Genomic DNA, 23,628 nt, shown 5'->3' with positions numbered 1-23,628 from the left:
TATATATATTTTTTTTTGAGATAGAGTCTTGCTCTTGTCGCCCAGGCTGGAGTGCAGTGGCATAATCTTGGCTCACAGTAACCTCCACCTCCCAGGTTCAAGTGATTCTCCTGCATCAGCCTCCTGAGTTCAAGCAATTGTCCTGCCTCAGCCTCCTGAGTAGCTGGGATTACAGGCACCTGCCACCATGCCTGGCTAATTTTTGTATTTTTTTTTTAGTAGAGATGGGGTTTCACCATGTTGTTCAGGTTGGTCTCAAACTCATGACCTCGTGATCTGCCTGCCTCGGCCTCCCAAAGTGCTGGCATTACAGGTGTGAGCCACCGTGCCCAGCCAGCTATAGTTTTGTTTTGTTTTTTTTTAATGTATGACTAATACAGTTTTAAAAAACAGAAGTGATGTCACAGAGAATAGCAGGGCAGGAAGCTTCAGGGATTGATTGGTTCTTCCACCAAAACCATTAAGCAGGACAAAAAAATTGGCAGAATCAACTGTTTTCTAACATCTGTCACCTAATCAGATGCTTATTGCAACCAGGGGCAGGCTTGATGATGCAGAGGCTGCAGCTCTTTGGTAAGAGGGTGTGGGTGGAGAGCCTACCCACCTGCTACAGCCTGTTCTCAGCGAGGACCCTGTGCGTTTGGTCAATATGGTGGTGCCCTGAGGGACCAGCGTAGATGCATGCCTTTGTTTCCACCCTGTCAGGCTGCAGCAGTTTCCCCAGTACCATCAGAAAATTTAGAGACCTTTTTTTAGAAAAAAGATCCAGATACTGAACCCAGCGTGAGTACTCAGGCCTGTAAACCCAGCACTTCAGGAGGCTGAGGCGAGAGGATTGCTGGAGCCCTGGAGTTCAAGACTAGCCTGGGTAACATAGTGAGACTCCGTCTCTACAGAAATAAAAATTAGCCAGGCGTCGTGGTGCATTCCTGTAGTCCTAACAACTCGGGAGGCGGAGGCAAGAGGATCCCTTGAGCCCAGGAGTTGGAGCCTGTAGTGAGCTATGATTGTTACCTAGGCACTCTAGCCTAGGTAACAGAGTTAGACCCCAACTCGAGGAAGAAAAGATCCAGACATTTAAGGAAATCTCTGTCAGGTTTACAGACTGACCAGAGAGACAATAAAAAGATCAGTGAATTTTCTAAGTTATTTTGCAAAGTCTGTATTCCTGAACTAGTATCTGGGCTTCCTCAGTGACAGTTTCTGTCATATTCCTTTTTTCCCATAAGTCAACCATATTTTCCATTTTATTTGTGTGCTCTGTAATTTTGTATTGAGGACTGTTTGAATATGACCATTAGCTCTGGAAATTAGATTATCCCTCTCAGGGATTGGTTTTGTTACTTGTTGAGGGCTGCAGTTCATTTGTATAGTGAATTTTCTAAGTTATTTTTGCAAAGTCTGTATTCCTGAAGTCATCTCCATAGCATAAAAAGTGCAAGATGAAACAGCAAGTGCTGATGGAGAAGCCCAATGAAGGTGGCTTCATTAAACAGCAGGTGTTCAATGCAGACAAAATAGCCTTACACTGGAATATGATGCCATAGGACTTTCACGGCTGAAGAGAAGTCAATGCCTTCTTTCAAAGAATAGGCTAACTTGCTAAGGACTAATGCAGCTGGAGGCTTTAAACTAAAGCCAGTGCTCATTCACATTGTGAAGAAAATCTGAGAGCTAAGTGTACTCTGCCTGTCCTTCGAATAGAAAAAGTATGGATGACAGCACGTCCGTTTACAGTAGGGTTTACTATTTTAAGCCTACCCTTAAGACTTATTGTTCAGAAAAAAAATTCTTTTCAAAATACCATTGCCAGGAGCAGTGGCTCACGCCTATAATCCCAGCACTTTGGGAGGCCTAGGCGGGCAGATCACGAGATCAGGAGTTCAAGAACAGCCTGACCAACATTGTAAAACCCTGTCTCTACTAAAAATACAAAAATTAGCTGGTCGTGGTGGCGTGCATCTGTAATCCCAGCTATTCAGGAGGCAGAGGCAGGAAAATCACTTGAACCTGGGAGGCAGAGGTTGTGGTGAGCTGAGATTGTGCCACTGCACTCCAGCCTGGGTGACAGAGTGCCTGGGTGACAGAGTGAGACTCCATCTCAAAAAAAAAAAAAACCAAAAACCCCAAAATATTACTGCTCATTGACAGTCCTGACAGTGGACCTGGACAGCCCCGAGATGCACAAGGTAAATGCTGTTTGCATGCTGCTAACACATCTGTCCTGCAGCTCATGGATCAAGGAGTCATTTTGAATTTCAAGTCTTATTTTTTAGGAAATACATTTTGTAAGGCTATAGCTGCCACAGAGAGTGATTCCTCTGATGGATCTGGGCAAAAAACACAGAAACTTTCTGGAAAGGATTCACCATTCTAAATGCCATTAAGAACATTTGTGATTTATGAGAGGAGGTCAAAATGGGAGTTTGGAAGAAGTTGATTCCAACCCTCATGAATGACTTTAAGAATTTCAAGATGTCAATGAAGGAAGAAATTGCAGCACGTGGTGATAATAGCAAGATAACTAAAATTAGAAGTTGAGCTGGGTGTGGTGGTGTGTGCCTGTAATCCCAGCTACTTGGAAGGCTGAAGTGGGAGGGCTGCTTGAGCCCAGGAGTTCGAGACTAGCCTGGCCAACATAAGAGACCCTTTGTCAAAAAAAAAGTAAATAAAAAGAAATAAAAATGGTGCCTGAAGATGTGACTGAATTGCTGCAATCTCATAAAACATTAATAGATGAAGAGTTTTTCTCTATGGATGAGCACAGAAAATAGTTTCTCAAAATGGAATCTACTCCTGGTGAAGATACTGTGAACAATTGAAAAAGTTGACAAAGCAGCATCAGAGTTTGAGAGGATTAACTCCAATTTTGAAAGACAGTCTACTGTAATCTGGTGTCAAACAGCATAGACAAATCTTTCAATAAAGTAAGTCAATCAATGCAGCCAACTTCACTGTCTTATTTTAAGAAATTGCCAGTCACCCCAGCCTTCAGCAACCATCATCAGCCATCCACATGGAGGCAAGACCCTCCATCAGCTATAAGATTACAACTTCCTAAAGGGTTAGATGATCATTAGCATTTAACAATAAAGTTTTTTTTTCTTTTTTGAGACAGGGTCTCTGTTGCTCAGACTGGAGTATAGTGGTGTGATTTCTCCGTCACCCAGGCTGCAGTGCAGTGGCTCAGTCTTGGCTCACTGCAACCTCCACCTCCCGGGTTCAAGCGATTCTCCTGCTTCAGCCTCCTGAGTAGCTGAGATTACAGGTGCGTGCCACTACTGCTGGCTAATTTTTATATTTTTAGTAGAGACAGGGTTTCACCATGTTGGTCAGGCTGGGAAAGTATTTTAAAATTAAGGTATGTACATTGTTTTTTGGACATATGCTGCTACATACTTAATAGGCTACAGGCTTAATATGCATTAGGAAACCAAAGAATTTTTGAAACTTGTTTTATTGTGATATTTGCTTTATTTCATCGGTTTGAAACCAAACCTGCAGTGTCCCTGAGGTATGCATGTAAGTACATGAGTCCACACTGGTAAATGACTGAATAAACAGGAGAGAAGAAACAAATCTTCAAGAAGTGTAACATGCACAGATACTGCCCTCTCCAGGGGTTGGAGCTTAAACCTCCTCAACCCATAGAGTATGGAAAGGGAACAACAGGAACTTGACGGGAGAAATCTGGCAGACACCACTGTGACCAGGTGACCAAGGTCAGCACTGCCTGGGAGAGGTCTTGTGGCGGTCACAACCACACAGTAGGATGTGATGAGAAAGGCGCTTGAGAAACACATCAAACAAACTCAAATTGAGAGATGTTCTACAGACTGCCTGGGCAGTACTCCTCAAAACTGTCAGGGTCATGAAAAACAAGGGAAGTCCAAGAAATTGTCACAGGCTACAGAACGCAAAGGAGACGGGATGACCAAATGCAGTACATGCCTGGATGGGACTCTGGGACAGAAAGCAGACATTAGGGAAAAACTGGTGAAATCCAAATAAAGTCTGGGTTTTAATTAACGGTAACTACAATGTTGGTTGCTTAGTGACAGATGTTCCACGGTCATGAAAGAGGTAAACTATGGGAGAGGCCAGGCTTGGTGGCTAACGCTTGTGATCCCAGCACTTTGGGAGGCTGAGGTAGGCGGATCACAAGGTCCGGAGTTCAAGAACAGCCTGGCCAACATGGTGAAACCCCGTCTCTACTAAAACCACAAAAATTAGCTGGGCATGGTGGCGGGAGCCTGTAATCCCTGCTACTCGGGAGGCTGAGGCAGGAGAATTGTTTGAATCCGGGAGGCGGAGATTGCAGTAAGCTGAAATCGTACCACTGCACTCTAGCCTGGGTAACAGTAAGACTCTGTCTCAAAAAAAAAAAAATGGCGGAAGCTAGGTGAGGGGCACACAGAAGGCGTCTATACTATTTTGGCAATTTTTCTGTAAATCTAAAATTAGTCCAAAATAAAAAATTATTGAAAATGAAAAAAAAAAAAAAAAAGACATAATAGATGGTTTACCTTCTTTATTCCACTATGTTTAACTATTTGTAGGTTCAGAGAATCAGAACACATCTGTTGCAAAGGTGTGCGATCCAGTCTCTTAAGGCGGGTCTCTGTTCCTAAATGTAGAGATGCAGTTTGGAGTCACGTTAGGAAGTGGGAAATTCTTAAGCCATGGAAAGGATGTGAGGGAATACTAACCTACACTGGGACAGCGGGACCAGAAACACTGACTGGAGTCACGTGCTATGGTCTGACATAGATGTCTCTAACATCATGTCACTTTCATTCATTTCAATTTCAAAGGTTTCTTCCAAGGAAGGTCTGGAATCAGGAGTTTTCCTTGAGGTTTCCAATGGCGTAAGCCCCGTTTCTTCTGCAGTCTGTTTTTCTACTTCAAATTCCCTGAAATCCCAGGGAGGTGAAATAATGTTTTTTAGTGTCTTCATTGTATGCACATCAAAGTCATAACATTTTAATTTGTCTTTAATGTCTGCTCCTAAAAAGAAACACTATAATTAGAATAAAAGAAGAAATTCCATCATTTATCTATGATTTTCATTGTTATATAACACCATTTCTATCATTTAAGTCAGATTATACTAATTAGAATAAAATATGAAATTCCATCATTTATAATTTCCATCATTATATACCATCTCTATCATTTAAGTCAAATTATACTATTAATAGCACACAAGCTGAGAGCAGAATGAAAACAACGTTCCTCTCTTTTTCTTCTTTTTCATTTGTTTTCCATCATTTTCAAAAGAGGTGCCAGAAGACTTTTAGAAGCACATGTAGTCTCAACAGCTGCCCTGTTTCCAAGGCCTCCTAAATACAGATGAGGCCCGTGGGCAACTTTTTTCTCAGCTGTTACAGGTAAGAACTGCGTTGTGATGTGCCCACGGGGTATAGTCACCAATCTTATGCATACAGAAGCCACGATGAAATAAAATCCATTTCCCATATATTAAAACCTTAAGATTAATACAGATTTGAACAGATCCGAACAGATGTATTAGGTTCAATCGTTTGACATAAACAAAATGATAGTTTTACACAGTTCCAACCAATAGCTTTCAGGAATAGGTATTTTGGCAGATAATGACATGCAAACTTTCTAAAAATAAAAATGGCATGAATGATAAACCTCCTCTGTGAGGTCAGGGAAACGTCTATCTGACTCATTATCAACTCTCCAGCCCTTACTTAGCTTCCTATGAACTTCACACCTTTGAAACTGAGGCGCAGATTTGCCTTCCTTGCCACCGGGCTGCGGTGGGGCAGAGCTAAGGCTTCAATCCAACATCTGTTTTTTAAAATGGAGCTAAAACCATGCGGCCAGTGTGAATCCTCTTAAGCACAGGGCTGAATGAACCCTTATGTACATGCACCCCACACGAATACTGCCAGAGGGGCACAGGACATTACATCTCCTCAAGACCCATCTGTGCCCACTCCTGGTCAATGCTCCCAGCTACTCGGACTTTTCTATCACTACCAATTAGTTTTGTCCATTACTGATTGACATGGTTTGGACCTGTGTCCCCACGAAATATCAGGTTGAACTGTAATCCCTAGTGTTGGAGGTGGGAGGGTCATGGAGGCAGTTTCTCCTGAATGGTTAGCACCAGTCTCTCGGTGCTGTTCTTGTGATAGTGTTTTCTGGTTGTTTAAAGAATGTAGCACCTCCTCCCTTTCTAATTCCTCCTGTTCCGGATATGTGAAGTGCTAGCTCCCTACTTTGCTTTGCGCCATGATTTCAGGTTTCCTGAGGCCTCCCAGGAAGCCAAGCAGATGGCCAGCATCATGCTTCCTGTATAGACTGCAGAATTGTAAGCCTATTACATTTCTTTGCTTACAGATTACCCAGGCTCAGGTATTTCTTTATAGCAATGCGAGAAGGAACTAATACACTAATCTTCCTATGAATTGAAGCAATTAGTACATTTTCTATGTTTTTTGTCAAAAATCTGAAATTCCAATGATTCAGTAGTCTCTCAAGTAACAGAGTATTCTGTTGTAATGAACATACCACAGTTTATTTCTCCTCTCTCCTACTGCTGGACATTTGGGTCATTTCCCAGTTAGGTGCTATAATGAATAAAGCCATGAATACTCTTGTTTGTGACCTTTAGAGAACAGAAGCACTTGCTTCCATTGGGCTTATACCTGGGAGAAGAACTGCTACATCATAAGATCAGTATGGTCAGTCATCACCCTAATACCCACTCCAATGAATCACACCTCCCAGCACCCTGACCCTTATACAGCCCCCTCCCACATCAACTCTTAAGCTTATGAGACTCGCACTGATAGAACAGAAAGTGCTGGAAGTGATGTTATGCAACTTTGAATTTTCAAGAGGTCTTGAAGCTTTGATTCTTATCCTTTAGAACCCTGAGAACATCATGCTACAAAGAAAACTAAGATGAAAGCCCCACAGAGAGAGACTCAGCACCCAAGCTGAGCTCCTCTACTGGAGAATGATACCATTTTAAACCATCTACCCAGTCAAGCATCTGATGACCACAGCTGCATGAGTAAACCTAGATAAGACCTGCACATGAGTCACTCAACCCACAGAACTGTAAAAGTAATACACTGTTGTTGGTTGAGGTTTTGGAGTGGTTGGTTAGGCAGCAGTAGGTAACTGATATAATAGGCTTAACTTTACTGTGATGTTAAGCAGTTTTCCAGAGGTTTTACTCTTTTATAGCCCACCAATAGTCAATCTATAAGAGTTCCAGTTGTTCCACATCACACCAACACTACATACTGTCAGTATTTCTAATTTTTTTTTAATTGAGACAGAGTTTCACTCTGTCGCCTAGGCTGGAGTGCAGTGGTGTGATCTTGGCTCACTGCAAGCTCCGCTCCCCAGGTTCAAGTGATTCTCCTGCCTCAGCCTCCTTGAAGAGCTGGGATTACGGGTACCTGCTACGGCGCCCAGGTAATTTTTGTATTTTTAGTAGAGATGCAGTTTCAACATCTTGGCCAGGCTGGTCTTGAACTCCTGAACTCATGATCTACCCACCTTTGCCTCCCAAAGTGCTGGGATTACGGCCATGAGCCACCATGCTCAGCTAGTAGTTTTAATTTTTAGCCATTCTGGTGGGTATGTACTGGTATCTCACTATGGTTTTATTTTTATTATTACTTTTCTGACACAAGTTTTCACTCTGTTGCTCAGGCTGGAGTACAGTGGCGTGATCCCTGCAGCTTTGATCTCCTGGGCTCCAGTGATCCTCCTGCCTCAGCCCTCCAAGCAGCTGGCACCAGAGGTGTGCACCAGTATCATTATGGTTTTAATTTCTTTTCCCTGATAAGTAATGATGTTGAGGGCCTTTATTTGCTTCTTAACAGAGGCAGAATAGGGCTTAGAGACAGGGAGCCTTCACTTCAGCCTCTGATTGGCTACAGGTCAACACTTAATTTGCAAAGGCTATAACCAACAGGAAACCTCTAAGGGTACTTAAACCCCATAAGATTTGCAACTGGGGCTCATCAGCTACTTGCTCAAGCCCGCTCCCACTCTGTCTGGTGTACTTTCACTTCAATAAACCTATGCTTTTGTCTTCCATTGCTTTGTGGGTTTTGTTCAGCACGCCCAGGACCTGGACAACTTGCAGTCAAGACCTTCCACAGCAATAACATATTTTGGTGAGCCAGTCAGGAGGTTAGCCCAAATTTGGGGATTTCTTTTTCCCTTTTTCTTCTCTATAGAGGCTTCATTTGTGGGCATAAGCTAGAGCTATTGCCATGTGGGATCCCTCTGCTCCAAACAGGGGAGCCCTTTCTCCTCTCTCTTTCCCTTTCCAACTTGGGACCCTCAGTGGACCCTTTTTGGTCCAGAGTAGATGGACAAAAAAAAAATTATTTTTTCCAGAGTAGATGTACCTAAGCACAGAGGCACCTGCAGGTCTCTGTCTGGGGCCACTCTCTGGTGACAGTGAAAGGTTTCTGTGTGGAAGTGCCTGACCGCCACTGCCTGGTTTGGTTGAGGGACCAGAGTCCTTTTCTTATTTTCAGTCTACTGTTAATATATGTAAAACTACCACAATTCTTTTTTTATTTGAGATGGGAATCTTGCTCTGTCACCCAGGCTGGAGTGCAGTGGTGCAATCTTGGCTCACTGCAACCTTTGCCTCCTGGGTTCAAGTGATCCTCCTGCCTCAGCCTCCCAAGTAGCTGGGATTACAGGCTCGCACCACTATGCCTGGTTAGTTTTATTTTTTTATTTTTAGTAGAGGTGGGATTTCACCATGTTGGCCAGGTTTGTCTTGCACCGTAGACTTCAGGTAATCGGCCTGCCTTAGCCTCCCAAAGTGCTGGGATTACAGGCATGAGCCACCACGCTTGGCCTAGATAGCTTCTTTTGAAGAGATTTTCTAAAATTTTGTCCAGAATAGGCTGGGCTCACACCTGTAATCCCAGCACTTTGGGAGGCCAAGGCGGGTGGATCACCTGAGATCAGGAGTTCAAGACCAGCCTGACCAACATGATGAAACCCCGTGTCTACTAAAAATCCAAAAAATTGACTGGGCGTGGTGGCAGGCGCCTGTTATCTCAACTACTCAGGAGACCAAAGCAGGAGAATCGCTTGAACCCAGGAGATAAGAGATTGCAATGAGCTGAGACTGCACCATTATACTCCAGCCTGGGCAACAAGAACGAAACTCCATCTCAAAAAAAAAAATTATTTTGTCCAGAGTAGATTCACTGCAGTTTCTTAGGTGTATTTCTCAATACACTGACTCAATGTTTTAAAGCATATAGAAATTTGAATACTTTTTAACCTCATGTATTCCTTTGTTTATAGATTATTTAATATTTCTAAGGATTAAGGACATCACAGACCCCTATAAGATTCAGTAACATTAATAAAATTTGAGATATATAGGGATAGAACCCAACATATTCAGAGAAAAATTGTTAAATTTTATAGCTATAGAGCAGGAAATGAAATCCAGGTTCTATGGGGCAGGGAAACTGTTTGCTAAGCGTGCCGTAAGGTACCAGACAAGTGCATCAGTGACTGGCCATAGAGCAGGCAGAATTACAGGATGGTTAAGAGAGCGAGCTGTGGAGCCTAACTCTGTGAACATGTATTTTTAAACTGTGCTGTGCCTCAGTTTATCCAACTTTACAATGGGACTATACTAATTATTTGTTTTTCTTCTCAGCTGACTGGATTATTTCCCCAGTCTGTCTTCTTGCCACTCTTGACGCCCACATGAGAGGACTCCAGGTAATTTCTGACAGCCTGGGGCACCTTGGGAGCTTCTTTTTCCATTATAGAAACAGATGGGTCCTTCTATAACCAAGTGCTTTACACATATTCTATAGTGGTATTTTGCATACAGCAAGTAATCAACTTTAAACTGAATCCATCCTTGGTGAGTCACTAACTCCCCACAGCATTGTTCTAATAAAATAAATGGAGTTTATTTTTAATGCAGGACGAATGGTTAGAAAGATAAACTTTGAGCCTCAGATGAGAATGAAAAACAAAAACAGAGATATATGACAACCTAAAAAATGGAGTACAATACCAATAAGAATAATGATCACCTTACCGATATAAGCTTCAGAATCACCAATGTACATTTCGATGCAATGACCAAGCATTGTAACAGAAAACGTATCATCTCGCCTAAGACCAAGGGCCTGCCATAAAAGATTCAGCATGGTTATTAAAAGAAAATGTATTTCCTTCTCTTTTGTTTAGAAATATTACCACACTGATTCACTTCAAAAGATTCCAGGGCGTCCAGGGTCGGGGAAAGGGGCTATTAGCAGGGACAGAGCTCCATGACTGGCCATGAGCTGATGATTGTTGAAGTTGGTTATGGGTCATGGAGGTTCATCACACTATTCTCTTATGCTGGAAATCTACCCCAAAAGGTATTTTAAAGAAAGTTCTATCTCAGCTGGGTGCAGTGGCTCATGCCTATAATCCCAGCACTTTGGGAGGCTGAGGCAGGTGGATCACCTGAGGTCAGGAATTTGAGATCAGCCTGGACAACATGGTGAAGCCCCGTCTCTACTAAAAAATACAAAAATTAGCTGGGCGTGGTGGTAGGTGCCTGTAATCCCAGCTGCTCAGGAGGCTCAGGCGGGAGAATCGCTTAAACCTGGGGGGCAAAGGTTGCAGTGAGCCAAGATCATGCCACTGCACTCCAGCCTAGGCAACAAGAGCAAAAACTCTGTCTTAAAAAACAAAAACAAAAACAAAACTCCATACGGAGGTCTCTGAGCCTTCTATATTAATCAGATCACAGAAGAAAGGTAAATTATATAATACCCAAATATACATATTGAAAAGATCATACAGGGCTGGAAAATGTGCTTAGTCCCGGTGTCCAATGAGGCCAGTGCTCTGGTTACCATCATGGCACCTTCATGACTTCATCTAACCTCAAAATCTCTAAATGACTCTTGAAAATCAGTTACAAACCTATCATGAGTTTATCTTTGATAATTTTTCTCATATTTTATCTCTATCTCTCCAAATACCATTAGTTCACTGATTCTAAGACCCACACTTTCTCAAATTCAAGCATTCCTTCCCTTTTACCTGTGGTTTCCTACCACTGCCATCAACCAGCCACCACTGTGATGTGGGTAACCTTCCTAAACAGTGCGGACCTCGTGGTTATGTTGGCAGCACAGACTAGATCACAGACCATGTGAGGAACACTTAAACAGATACAGGAATTGAGGTTTTCTAAAAACCTTCTTCTGTTGACACTTTAGCAGACTGAGAGGGATGAGGGAGAGATTTGCAAAGCAGGTGTCTGTGGCTGGGAGGAAACCCAGAGTCAGGACCGGGTGTGTGTGCTAGCACCAGGGCACTATTTTGGGAAAACACAGAGTCTGGCCCTCTGGGTTGAATATTGTAACCATTTATTTCACTTATTTATACATTTCATTTTTATGTATATACCGGAGTAATACAAATCTGCCTAAATATGTTCAAGAGTATTCACTCTAAGTACAAGAAAATTAAGTGACAGGAAAAAATTATGTAAAAGTTTAATCGGCTGCACTTTTTTCTTTGTGGTCATCCTGCTTACTCACAATGTCTTAAATTTGATGGAATATGGTACACAGATTAAGGAAAGGTTCCTTCCTTGTGATGACTGCAGAGACTGTTTTGTTCATCTACTACAGTGATCTAAGGGAATTAATTAGTCATGAAGAGAAAATTTGGGAGTTCCCAAAGGGCCTGCTGTGGACATACAACCCTGTGATCCCAGTCCACACATAGCACTCAGTTCACTGACAAGCGCGACTGCGCACCTGCACACCTCACTGCAAACACGGAGGGCAAGACTCATGTTTGTTTCTAATTTGACGAATATTGTACAACACCCACATGCTTTTCTCTGCAAAGAAAAGAATAAAATATAAGGTTGCCTAAAGAATATTAAAATAGTAAGTAAATATTACCAAGAGAAATTATTTTCAAAAAAAGGAAGTGGCCAATGTTAACCAGTTTTAAAATTAGGTACAAAGAAAAGACATACTGTGTGGAAGTAGTCCACAGCATTTTCAAAGTTGCCCATCAGACTGTGGATATACCCGATAGCAGAGTAGGTGGACGCATTCTGAGGAATCAACACCAGTGCCTGGCGGTGGTAGTCCAAGGCCTCGGCGTACTTTCTGTGGGGGAGAACACAATTATTGGGTACAGTAAAAGCACTAAATTCCTAAGTCTAAGATGAGTGTTCATCCATATCAACACCTAAGAAACACTGTCTCAATGAGAACAGCAGTCTGGACTGGTGGCTATCCTCCACACCTGCCTACTCAATATGCCCTCTAAATGCATCCTCCAGGCCTGCTCCCTCTGGCCGAGGGTACTCCTGCAGGGATGTCCGCTGTATTCCTTCTGACCAGAACCTCATCCCTGCCTCCTGGCCGTATCCTTACCACACACCACCCTCTTAGGTGACAGTCAATGTCCCATATCAGGGGGACACGAAAGTAGCCAAGGAGTATTGCTTTAAGGTCCAAAAGACTTAGAAAAGTGTTCCTCAATGTTCTCTGGAATACCTGACTTGTAAAATCTTTTGTGAAAAAAATGTTTTATGCCCAATTAAACTTTGGAAAATGTTATAGCTCATAATACATAGTAAAGACTCAAAGAAATCCTGCAATAGAAACACTTGTTAAATCTTGAGTAACCTAAAATTGCCGAAAAATCAATTTTTCAACTGTCGCCTGTTTCTCACACCACAAAACCTCTAGCAGAAAACAGAATATAGATAGGATTTCAATTACATCTTACTGTCTTAATTCTTCCAAATTAACTTTGAATGCTAAATTTTAATCTAGAAAAAAGTAAAACTCTCAATGGGTTTCTAAAATAAAATTACACCAACAGAGATAAATAGTAAAAACTGATTTTGATGCTTATATCAGAGCAGCCAAGTACAAGAAAGCTGGTGGATCTCACAAAATAAAAATATGACAAAGCATTCAAAATTAAGTAAACTTTGAATCACGAAGTATATTTCTGAAAATGCTCTACTTCACTTACTTAAGTTTTCTGCAGACATGCCCCAAGTTGTTCAACAAAGGTTCCCATTTGTCAACTGTTACCTAAAACATAGCAACATCAAGCCCACGAGTTATATATGTCACTGTTCAGCCTGATTTGTTTGCACTGAATTATTTCACATCTGCAAGCTGGGCTCTCTCCCAGTGTGTGCCTCCAGCACCCCACAAGGGTTAGGGTAACTGCTGGTTTATCTCCCTTACTTTCCTACTAGGAGACTTTCTGAGGATGCTGTTATTATTAGGACAAGTTATCCAAGAGCCTATCCCTGCAGGAGTTCAAATGAATATCTGCAGCTCAGAGCTTTCCCTCAAACGCCAGCCCTCTGTATCCATTTGCCTAAATACTTCTACTTGGAAATGTTACAAGCACCACACCCATCTCTCCCGGGGTATATCAGCCCTGACATCACCGCTTCCGAGTGCCCCTCCTGAGTGAATGGCACACCCATCCCCTTGACCCTCCCACGAAGCACACCAGGGCTGGTTCCTTCTAATTCCTGGGCACAACTCCAACCTATTTAATCCTCACCTTCCTCATTAATAAAGTCAAATCTGGGCTCCAGTCATAAAAGTCTGACCAGGTCATTTCCTTCTAAAATCCCTTTTGTTTTCCCACTCTCCTCAGGATAAGGCGCAAACTTGTCAACATCATTCTGGGCCCTTGGTGACCCACAACTTAACTCTCCTGGCCTACTCCTTGACATTCTCTGTGAACTCAACATCCAAGCCACACCGAATTAGCTCTAATTTTTGCAAACACTAAAATACTCTAGCCCTCATTTTTGCCTGGCTAATGTCTGATGACCTTCAGGACTGAGGTGCATGTTGTAACCAAAGCCTCATTTCTGGGTGAATTGCCTTTCTCGATGAGCACCTTTAGTTCCCCAGTTGCATTGTATTTTCACTGCCTATCTACTTACTTATATGCCCCAGTGTATCTGAGGTCAGGAAATAGTAAACTCATTCCCTGCTGCATCCCGACACCTAGCTTAGAGCCTATGGCATGGCTGACACTCATTAAATATATGTCAACTAAATGAATGAGCACACATGAGCCACAGACTAACTTTATTGAGACCAGCTCTTGGAGGCACAGCCCAGGTGAATGAAAGACAAATCATTTAATGACTCTTAGGCATGACCGTTTCTCTTCATTGAAGTCAGTATTTTCCCTCTCTTCATATAACTTTTTAAAGGGCATTTTGACATTTCGATAGTATTGTGCTTTCATATTTTAAATTTCTGTAAGACTATAAAGTGCCTCTGAATCATCAAAGAATACAGGTTCAACTTAAAGTACGGTTTAGGAAGGTGCTTCTCAAACTTTTCTGTGCATGAGAATCACCTGCGGATCTTGCTAAAACTGCAGATTTTGATTTAGTTGGTCTGAGACTCTGCACTGCTAGCAGGCTTCTAGGTGATGCTGACGCTGCTGAGCCTGTCTGGGGTACAAGGCAGTCACATCTTAGAAAACTGACAAGGTGGCAAGTGGCAATCCCCTACTAACAAAACACTTGCATTATCCAGAACTACCAAAGACTATGCGGCAGAGGCACCTGCTTTATGTACACACGTGTGGAAATAAACAGAAATAGTGCTTATACGTTCAGATGACATGACAGACCAGAGTAAACAAAGCTGCGTCTATGGGGACAGGCATGTCGCCTGGCAGGGAGGCAAAGCTGTGTCTGTAACAGCAGAGAGCTAACAGCCAAGGGACAGAAAACTGTGGGCAGGTGTGCACAAACAGGAACAGCAGGAAGCTGAGAAGTGAAAATCAGAATAGAATGAAACCAAATGGGCATGAAGAAATCAGAAGAGCAACATAAGAATCTCTTACCTATGCAAGTTTATGGTATCTAAAATTGTTACTACTTTTAAGTAATATCAGTATATACACATCCTTGCTAGTTGTTAGGCTAACTCATAAGCACCAATTCATGGGGTACATTGTTAATACAACAGAAGCAGTCAAATATTTCAAAATGGAAAGGCCCAAATACACACTGAGTATTCAGTAACAGCAACAAAGGTGAATTTGAGAGATACCTGTCCCATCCCTATTCTTTCAGAAGTGGGACCTGCTGCTATACTTTACCCTTCAAAGAGGCTCTCTGAAGTTCTAGAGGAGAAATATTACCTCAGACACTACAGTGCCCAATAGTTTCCACGAACCATAGACTATTCCTAGCTTCAAATAATCATCCAGTCTATTCTGATGCCTCTCACATTTCAAAGCTGGAGCCCACTTAAGCAAACACCTAACACCTGCCCCTTAAATTAGGAAAAAACTCATTTCTTACATTAACAGCAGCTTGTTATGATAAATATCAGGTTATTATCTTCTAAGGCAAGAGAGACTGTGTTATTTTCCTCATTTAGCAGTGAACACATTCAGGGGTGTATATGCGTATTTACAGATAGTACAAAGAATACCTCGTTCCCAATTGCTTTAATTTTTTCCAAAGCATCAAGAAACCATTTTTCAGCTGTTTTCCACCTAAAATAAAGGGGAAAAACACTGCAGATTATTCAAAATTAGCAAATATAAACTTAAAAAAAATTTGATTATCTTTCCAGTAGTACTGAAATGAAATGGGGTAAACTGCTGGAAATAACTATAAAAATTCAAAGTTAAGTCACATAAATGATTAACATTATGGCATTAACACAAAGAATTCAAGATTTTAGGAGATATTTATGTTCTTCTTCTTTTTTTAAGAGTCTCACTCTAACCCAGGATGGATTGCAGTGATGCGATCTTGGCTCACTGCAACCTCTGCCTCTCGGGTTCAAGTGACTCTCATGCCTCAGCCTCCTGACATAGCTGGGATTACAGGAGTACAACACCATGTCCAGGTAATTTCTATATTTTTAGTACAGATGGGGCTTCACCATATTGTCCAGGCTGGTCTCAAGCCCCTGGCCTCAAGTAATATGCTTACCTCAGCCTCCCAAAGTGCTGGGATTACAGGCATGAGCCACTGCACCCAGCCAACCACAGTATTTATGTTCTATCAAGTCACTGTGTACAATGAGTCAGCAAATATTGAACTGCTGCTCCCAGGGGAAATAGAGTTAGATTCCTGCAAATCTCTGGTCACATTTTCTCTAACTGATCAATGTGTAACCTTGTTTTATGTGGGTTTCTATTTAAAGACATCTTATTTGATACAAATTGTTGATTCATCAACATTGAACTCAGGGCCAGCAGCACATTATAACTGATGCCTGCCTGCATGAAGCTTCTCTAATACATGTGTTTCCTTTGTAAGATATGTCACAACACTAGATAGCATTTCACTAAGCCTAGGGATTATTTTAAACAGTGAAATCACCAACAAAAAGCAGAAAAATGTGAAAACTGTGGCACTAGACAGACCACAAAAAGTACACTGGTTTATAGCTGAGCTGGGAAAAACGGCAGAGCGTTGCCTTCTTAGACTCCAAGTGTGGCTGTGTACGAGAGACCCAGCTTTGCCTCAGCCCTGGGCACATCTGCCAATGGCTAGGGAAAGCACCTCAGGAACTGATTTCAAGGTTACAAATAAATTTTAGTGACTAGGCAAATTCACAAATGCTGATGATTACTGTATTACATTAAAAGATTACTACTTACTTTAAAGCTTCAAACTTTTAAAAATACCTAAACCATTTCTTAGAATACATACATGCCATAAATGACTCTAAAGTAGTATTAATATTAATTTACCATTTTAAAATTTTTGTATCATGAAATGCGAATCATTAGACATTTTTCTCTTTGAATATAACATCAAATCACTTATTCTACTAATATCCTTGAATACAGAAAAGCCTCCTCTGACCAGGAAACTCACAAGACTGGGTCATTCTAATTACTTTAATTTTCTGACTTACTAGTAACTAAATAAAAAACACTTTTGTTTCAAAAACCATGTCAAAGCTTTCTCAAATATATGAATCCAAGTCCTAATCAACATAGAGATGACTAAGGACCCCACAGTGCTCCCGGCCACACTCTGGGGGTGTGCGCATCTGAACTGTGCAACCATGTAAGAAAACAAGCTCAGATCAAAAAAAGACCAAAACCTGGGTTTAGAATTTTTAAGGAAATGCAAGGTAACAGTTTCTCTCTCTCTTTTTTTCTTCCTGTCTTCTTCTCCTAAAATAGTACATTTAAAAGTGCAAATCTACTGAAGAGTCCCTTTGGTCAGTTAACTCTAGTGACTGTCCTACCCTGTTTAAAATCACTTAGTTAACACAGAAGGGTTTCTGGTCTTCTAGTACTTACTCTCCATTCTGAAATGCAACCACTCCGACCTCATGCATAACAAAAGGGTCTTCTGGTGCGATGCTCAGAGCTTGGCTGAAGAACCTTTCAGCCAGTTTTGAGTTATTGGTCAAACCGTATTCCAATCCAATATACAACATAGGCAAATGACACCTAAAAATGAGAAAATTACACATATTCAAATCCAAAAGCTCTGATTTAGGAGAAATTAATTTGTCAGCTTCAAATCCTATCTGCAAAATAATTTAAAGGTGGCCAAAACACAGCATTTACTTGTTTCTAACTCTTAATTTACAAATATTTTATAAATGACTAAGGGGCTTTGGACTAATCAACTGCCACTTCTAGAATCTATCTGCAACTCATTTACCTTTAATTTTCATTATTATTCCACGGTAAGAAAACAAAAACTCTCTAAAGCAAAAGGGCAGGTCTCCGTGGGGCTTGTTTTCCTCCTTGATGCTAACATCAGGCCCCCAGCCTACACTGGTCTTCCTCTTATTTATTCACCACCATTTATCCTTCAAGATTGTGTTCAAGTTCCACTTCCCTTTATGAAGGAACCTACCTCTGACTTTTCTAACCTAAATGCTCTCCTTTTTCTGAATTCCCTGATTATAACTGATTATATAACTGATTATAATGAGTTTTATGCAGAAGAGTTATGAATAATACCCTGTGTATTGATTCAATTTTCCCACCTCCTGAGACAGTTCTAGGCATAAAGTCAGAACTACTTTTTAAGTGAATTTTCCTCTGTTCACACAATTGTATCAGTGACTGCATTAAAGCAAGTATAACAAGACAATCTTTCTTTGATGATGATCTCAGAACATCAATAAATACTGATTGCATAGTGTGTGTTTTGGTTCTAATCTAGAGCCATAATTCAAGATTATATTCTCTACAGAAGGTCATGACAAATTCTTTAAAAGTATTTACACCTGGTAGAAGTACTTTCAAAATGGCAGGGTAAGGACTTCCAAAAATCAATTCATCCACAGAAACAGTAAGAACACTGGCAAAAATTATCAAAACCAACTTTTTCAGAACTTTGGAAGGTAACCAAGCTCTTATAACAATCTGAGTGTATACTGAAGAAAAATGGCTGAACCTCAGTAAGAACAGCAAACTTTATGGTGGTTGTGTTTTCCATCTTCCTTTCCCTAGCTTTGCATTAACCTTGAAAACAAGCAGCCTCATTACTACAGCAGTTGTAGAGACATTAAGCCTAGCAGCCACTCTAGAGTTCCTCAAACACCCCACAGGGAACCGCTGCTATTTGACCTGCCTGGTAGCTCCTAAAAAAGCCCTATTCATTGTCTTCCATTGATCTCAGAGCTCACTCAGTGAGAAAAGCTCTATCCCCAAGGCATTTGTTGGAAACAATCAACAGCAATTATTTAGCATTAGCTGCTGCCTCAAGCAGCCATCCCAGTTGGGGCACACTAAATGCAGGCCAAAAACTTAAAATGAACTCTGGGGAATAAGATGTCCACAGGGGGCTATAAAGAGCTCTGACACATTCCTGGGGATTGGGAAGGCCATACAAGTGCATAGGGCTACAAGCACGCACAGAAAAAGACCTGAGAAGGCCCTATTATCTTGTCCTGAGGCTCTGTGCTAAAATGAAGTGAAGGCTAAGGCAGAGGTGTCAACAATGCAGAGTGCTGAAGGTGTGCAGAATCCTTCGGCAAAGGGTGGAAGACTTACTGGTTTAAGAGATATCAAAGCTGCTAGCTAACTGAGCAGTGGCTTCATACAACAAAGGATAATAAGCTAAAGAATTAGTTCTGGAAAGTAACTTAACAGTAATCATGGCCAATAAACCCTGAGGCTGTATGGGAAAATCTGATTTTCAGAATTGCCACACTAAAGATTATTGAAATCTACAAGAAAAAAATAGAGTACTAGTAAAGATAATTATATAATTACAAAAGACAATATAAACATGTATTTCTTCTTTTTCCTCTTGACTTAAACAGCAATTGTAGGCTGGGTGCAGTGGCTCATGCCTGTAATCCCAGCACTCTGGGAGGCCAAGGTGAAAGGAATGCTTGGGCCCAGGAGTTTAAGATGAGCCTGGGCACACAGTGAGACCCCATCCTTAAAAATTAGTAATAATAAATTAGCCAAGGCCGGGCATGGTGGCTCACTCCTGTAATCCCAGCACTTTGGGAGGCCAAGGCGGAAAGATTCCTTGAGCCCAGGAGTTTAAGACAAGCCTGGGCAGACGGTGAGACCCTATCCCTAAAAAAAATAAAAAAAAATTAGCCAAGCGTGGTGGTGCAAGCTTGTAGTCCCAGACACTTGAGAGGCTGAGGCGGAAGGATCCCTTGAGCCCAGGAGTTTGAGAATGCAGTGAGCTATGATGGTGCCACTGCACTCCAGCCTGGGAAAGAGTGTGAGGCTCTATCTTAAAAACAAAAAGCAACTGTATAAAACAGTATGTATATACAGGTTGAGTATTCTTTATGAGAAATGCTTGGGACCAGAACTGTTTCGAATTTCAGATTTTTTTTCCCTGAATTTTGGAATATATGCATCCCTAGTCTGAAAATCCAAAATGCTCCAATGAGCAAATCCTTTTCAGTCATGACAGTGCTCAAAAAGTTTTGGCTTCTGGAACATTTTGAACTTTGGATTTTCAGATTAGGGATACTCAATGTGGAATTGTACGGTTTGGCCTATCATATACAGAAATGTAAGGTTTACCAGTAACAGCATAATAGGAAGTAGGTGACGGCAAAGCTGTATTTAACAAAGTAATACAGGATGGTAACTTGAATTCATAGGAACAAATGAAGAGAACTAAAAATGGTAAATAAGATAATATAGCAAATGATATAAATATATATACATGCGCTCCTTCTCACAGCTTCTCTGAAAAACAAACTGACATAAATAATAACAATGAATAATTGAGAAAATCTGTCATTAGTACATCTGTCCAATAAAAAATACTAAAGGGAACCTTTTATGCTAAAACAAAAGGATACTACTACATAGGAACTCAAACCCACACTGTTGACAAAAAGAGTCAAAGTCTATAACAACTTGAAGTGGGTGCTTCCAGGTTACAGGCAGATTTAAGATTTTTCTTGGATCAACACAGCCTATGAAAATAAAAAAAATAAATTAAAAAAAAAAAGATTTTTCTGATTGGCAACTGGTTGAAAGAGTTATTATTGAGATGATCCAAGATGGCCGAATAGGAACAGCTCTGGTTGCAGTTCCCAGTGAAAACACAGAGGTTGAGTGATCACCGCAAACGAATTTTTATTGCCCACAGACCAGGAGATTCCCAGGCAGAAAAGCACCACGGGTCTCCAGCACCGCTGTTTCAGGCAGTGCAGTGGGTATCCGCACAAAAACAGAAATCTGGGAGCCATTGCAACTGGCACCTGGAACACCTGGGAGAAAGAGTCGCCCATTCAACTGAAAAAAAGGGGGCTGAAACGGAGCCAGGTGATCTGGCTTGGCTGGTCCCAGACCAACAAAGACCAGGAATCTGAAATGCTCTGGACTGAAGTTTCACAGCAAGCACAGCTGGACCCAGGATGGTCCAGCTCTGTCGGGGGAAGGGCGTCCGCCATTACCAAGGCAGTCTGCCAATAGAGACAGTTGTAACTATACCTCTATAAACAAAAACTGCAAGGAAGTTCACAGAGCAGCTGGGCAGAGCCCAGTAACACCTCTGATGGCAGGCTGTGACTAGGTTACCTCCTTGCTGGGCAGGGCATCTCTGAAAAAAGGCAGAAGTACATCAGGAACTTATAAATAAAGCCCCATCTTCCCAGGACAGAGCACCTGGGAAAAAAAAAGGTGGTTATGAGTTCCACTGCAGCGGACTTCAACGTACCTGCCCAGCAGCTCTGAATGGAACAACGGAGCTTGCAGCTCAGCACCTGAGCTCTTATAAGGGACAGACAGTCCCTTCAAGCAGCTCCCTGACCCCCGTATATCCAAAGAGACACTTCATAAAGGAGAGCTCAGGCTGACATCTGGTGGGTATCCTTCTGGGACAAAGGTAACAGAAGAAGAAACTGGCAGAAACCCTTACTGTTCTGCAGCCATCACAGGTGATCCCCAGGCAAGCAGGGTCTGGAGTGGACCTCCAGCAGTCCTACAGCAAAGGGGCCTGACTGTTAGAAGGAAAACTAAAAAACAGAAAGAAATAACTTCATCATCAACAAAAAGGACGTCCACTCAGAGACCCCATTTGAAAGTCACCAACTAAAAGACCACAGGTAGATAAATCCACAAAGATGGGAAGAAACCAGAGCAAAAAGGATAAAAACATCCAAAACCAGAATGCCTCCCCTCCTCCAAGGGATCACAACTCCTCACCAGCAAGGGAAAAAGGCTGGATGGAGAATGAGTCTGATGAACTGACAAAAACAGACTTCAGAAAGTGGGTAATAACAAACTTCTCAGAGCTAAAAGAACATGTTCTAACCCAATGCAAAAAAACTAAGAACCTTGAAAAAAGGTTTGACGAAATGCTAACGAGAATAAACAGCTTAGAGAGGAATATACATGAACTGATGGAGCTGAAAAACCAACAAAAGAACTTCACGAAGCATACACAACTTTCAACAGCCGAATCTACCAAGCAGAAGAGATATCAGAGATTGAAGATCAACTTAATGAAATAAAATGAGAAGATATGATTAGAGAAAAAAGAGTAAAAAGAAATGAACAAAGCCTCCAAGAAATATGGAATTATGTGAAAAGACCTAATGTACGTTGGATAGGCGTACCTGAATGTGACAGAGAATGAATCCAAGCTGGAAAACACTCTTCAGGATATTATCCAGGAGAACTTCCCCAACTTAGCAAGGCAGGCCAATATGCAAGTCCAGGAAATACAGAGACCACCACAAAGATATTCCTGAAGAAGAGCAACCCCAAGGCACATAATTGTAAGATTCACCAGGGTTCTTGAAATGAAGGAAAAAATACTAAGGGCAGCCAGAGAGAAAGGTCAGGTTACCCACAAAGGGAAGCCCATCAGATTCGTAGCGGATCTCTCAACAGAAACCCTACAAGCCAGAAGAGAGTGGGGGCCAATATTCAACATCCATAAAGAAAAGAACTTTCAACCTAGAAATTCATATCTAGTCAAACTAAGCTTCATAAGTGAAGGAGAAATAAAATCCTTTATGAACATGCAATTGCTCAGAGATTTTGTCACCACCAGGCCTGCCTTACAAGAGCTCCTGAAAGAAGCACTAAACATAGAAAGGAACAACCAGTACCTGCCACTCCAAAAACGTATCAAATGGTAAAGAGCATCGACATGATGAAGAATCTGCATCAACTAATGGGCAAAACAACCAGCATGCGTCAAAATGGCAGGATCAAATTCACATATAACAATATTAACCCTAAATGTAAATGGGCTAAATGCCCCAATCAAAAGACACAGACTGGTAAATTGGATAAAAAGCCAAAACCCATCAGTGTGCTGTATCCAGGAAACCCATCTCACATGCAAGGATACACAAAGGCTCAAAATAAAGGGATGGAGGAAGATTTACCAAGCAAATGGAGAGCAAAAAAAAGCAGGAGTTGCAATTCTCATCTCTGATAAATTAAACTTTAAAGCAACAAAAATCAAAAGAGACAAAGAAGGACATTACATAATGGTAAAAGGATCAATGCAACAAGAAGAGCTAACGATCCTAAAAATATATGCGCCCAATACAGGAGCACCCAGACATATAAAGCAAGTTCTTAATGACCTACAAAGAGACTTAGACTTCCACACGGTAATAGTGGGAGACTTTAATACTCCACTGTCAATATTAGACAGATCAACAAGACATAAAATTAACAAGGATATCCAGGACTTGAACTCAGACCTGGACCAAGCAAACCTAATAGACATTCACAGAACTCTCCACCCCAAATCCACAGAATATACATTCTTCTCAGCACCACATCACACCTACTCTAAAACTGACCACATAATTGGAAGTAAATCACTCCTTAGCAAATGCAAAAGAATGGAAATCATAACAAACTGTCTCTCAGACCACAGTGCAATCAAATTAGAACTCAGGATTAAGAAACTCACTCAGAACCACACAACTTCATGGAAACTGAACAACTGGCTCTTGAATGCTGACTGGATAAACAGTGAAATGAAGGCAGAAATAAAGATGTTCTTCGAAACCAACGAGAAGGAAGACAAAATGTACCAGAATCTCTGGGACACATTTAAAGCAGTGTCTAGAGGAAAATTTATAGCAATAAATGCCCACATGAGAA

At 41.4% G+C, this 23,628-nt stretch overlaps 1 protein-coding gene across 3 annotated transcripts in view; it reads right to left on the bottom strand.

Annotated features, from left to right (window-relative positions):
• Window positions 1-4,516: 4,516 nt before the first annotated feature.
• CDC16 (cell division cycle 16) overlaps window positions 4,517-23,628 on the bottom strand; it is a 42,648-nt gene continuing 23,536 nt past the window's right edge. For 2 of the 3 annotated variants that reach the window (XM_032246356.1, XM_032246358.1), the window contains exons 13-19: window positions 17,353-17,505; window positions 15,516-15,579; window positions 13,060-13,121; window positions 12,044-12,179; window positions 10,091-10,181; window positions 4,710-5,007; window positions 4,517-4,627 (exon numbers count right to left, since the gene is read on the bottom strand). In XM_032246356.1, the coding sequence (XP_032102247.1) occupies window positions 4,748-5,007; window positions 10,091-10,181; window positions 12,044-12,179; window positions 13,060-13,121; window positions 15,516-15,579; window positions 17,353-17,505 (766 nt within the window). In that variant the 3' untranslated portion in view covers window positions 4,517-4,627; window positions 4,710-4,747. The remainder of the gene's footprint in view (window positions 4,628-4,709; window positions 5,008-10,090; window positions 10,182-12,043; window positions 12,180-13,059; window positions 13,122-15,515; window positions 15,580-17,352; window positions 17,506-23,628) is intronic. The other variant, XR_004259253.1, reaches the window with a different exon arrangement.

The sequence above is a fragment of the Sapajus apella genome, unplaced genomic scaffold (genome assembly GCF_009761245.1).
Source record: "Sapajus apella isolate SASKATOON/1434 unplaced genomic scaffold, GSC_monkey_1.0 scaffold60, whole genome shotgun sequence".
Lineage (NCBI taxonomy): Eukaryota > Metazoa > Chordata > Mammalia > Primates > Cebidae > Sapajus > Sapajus apella.
Note: the sequence above shows the minus strand (reverse complement) of the source record. Positions and strands in the feature narration are given on the sequence as shown.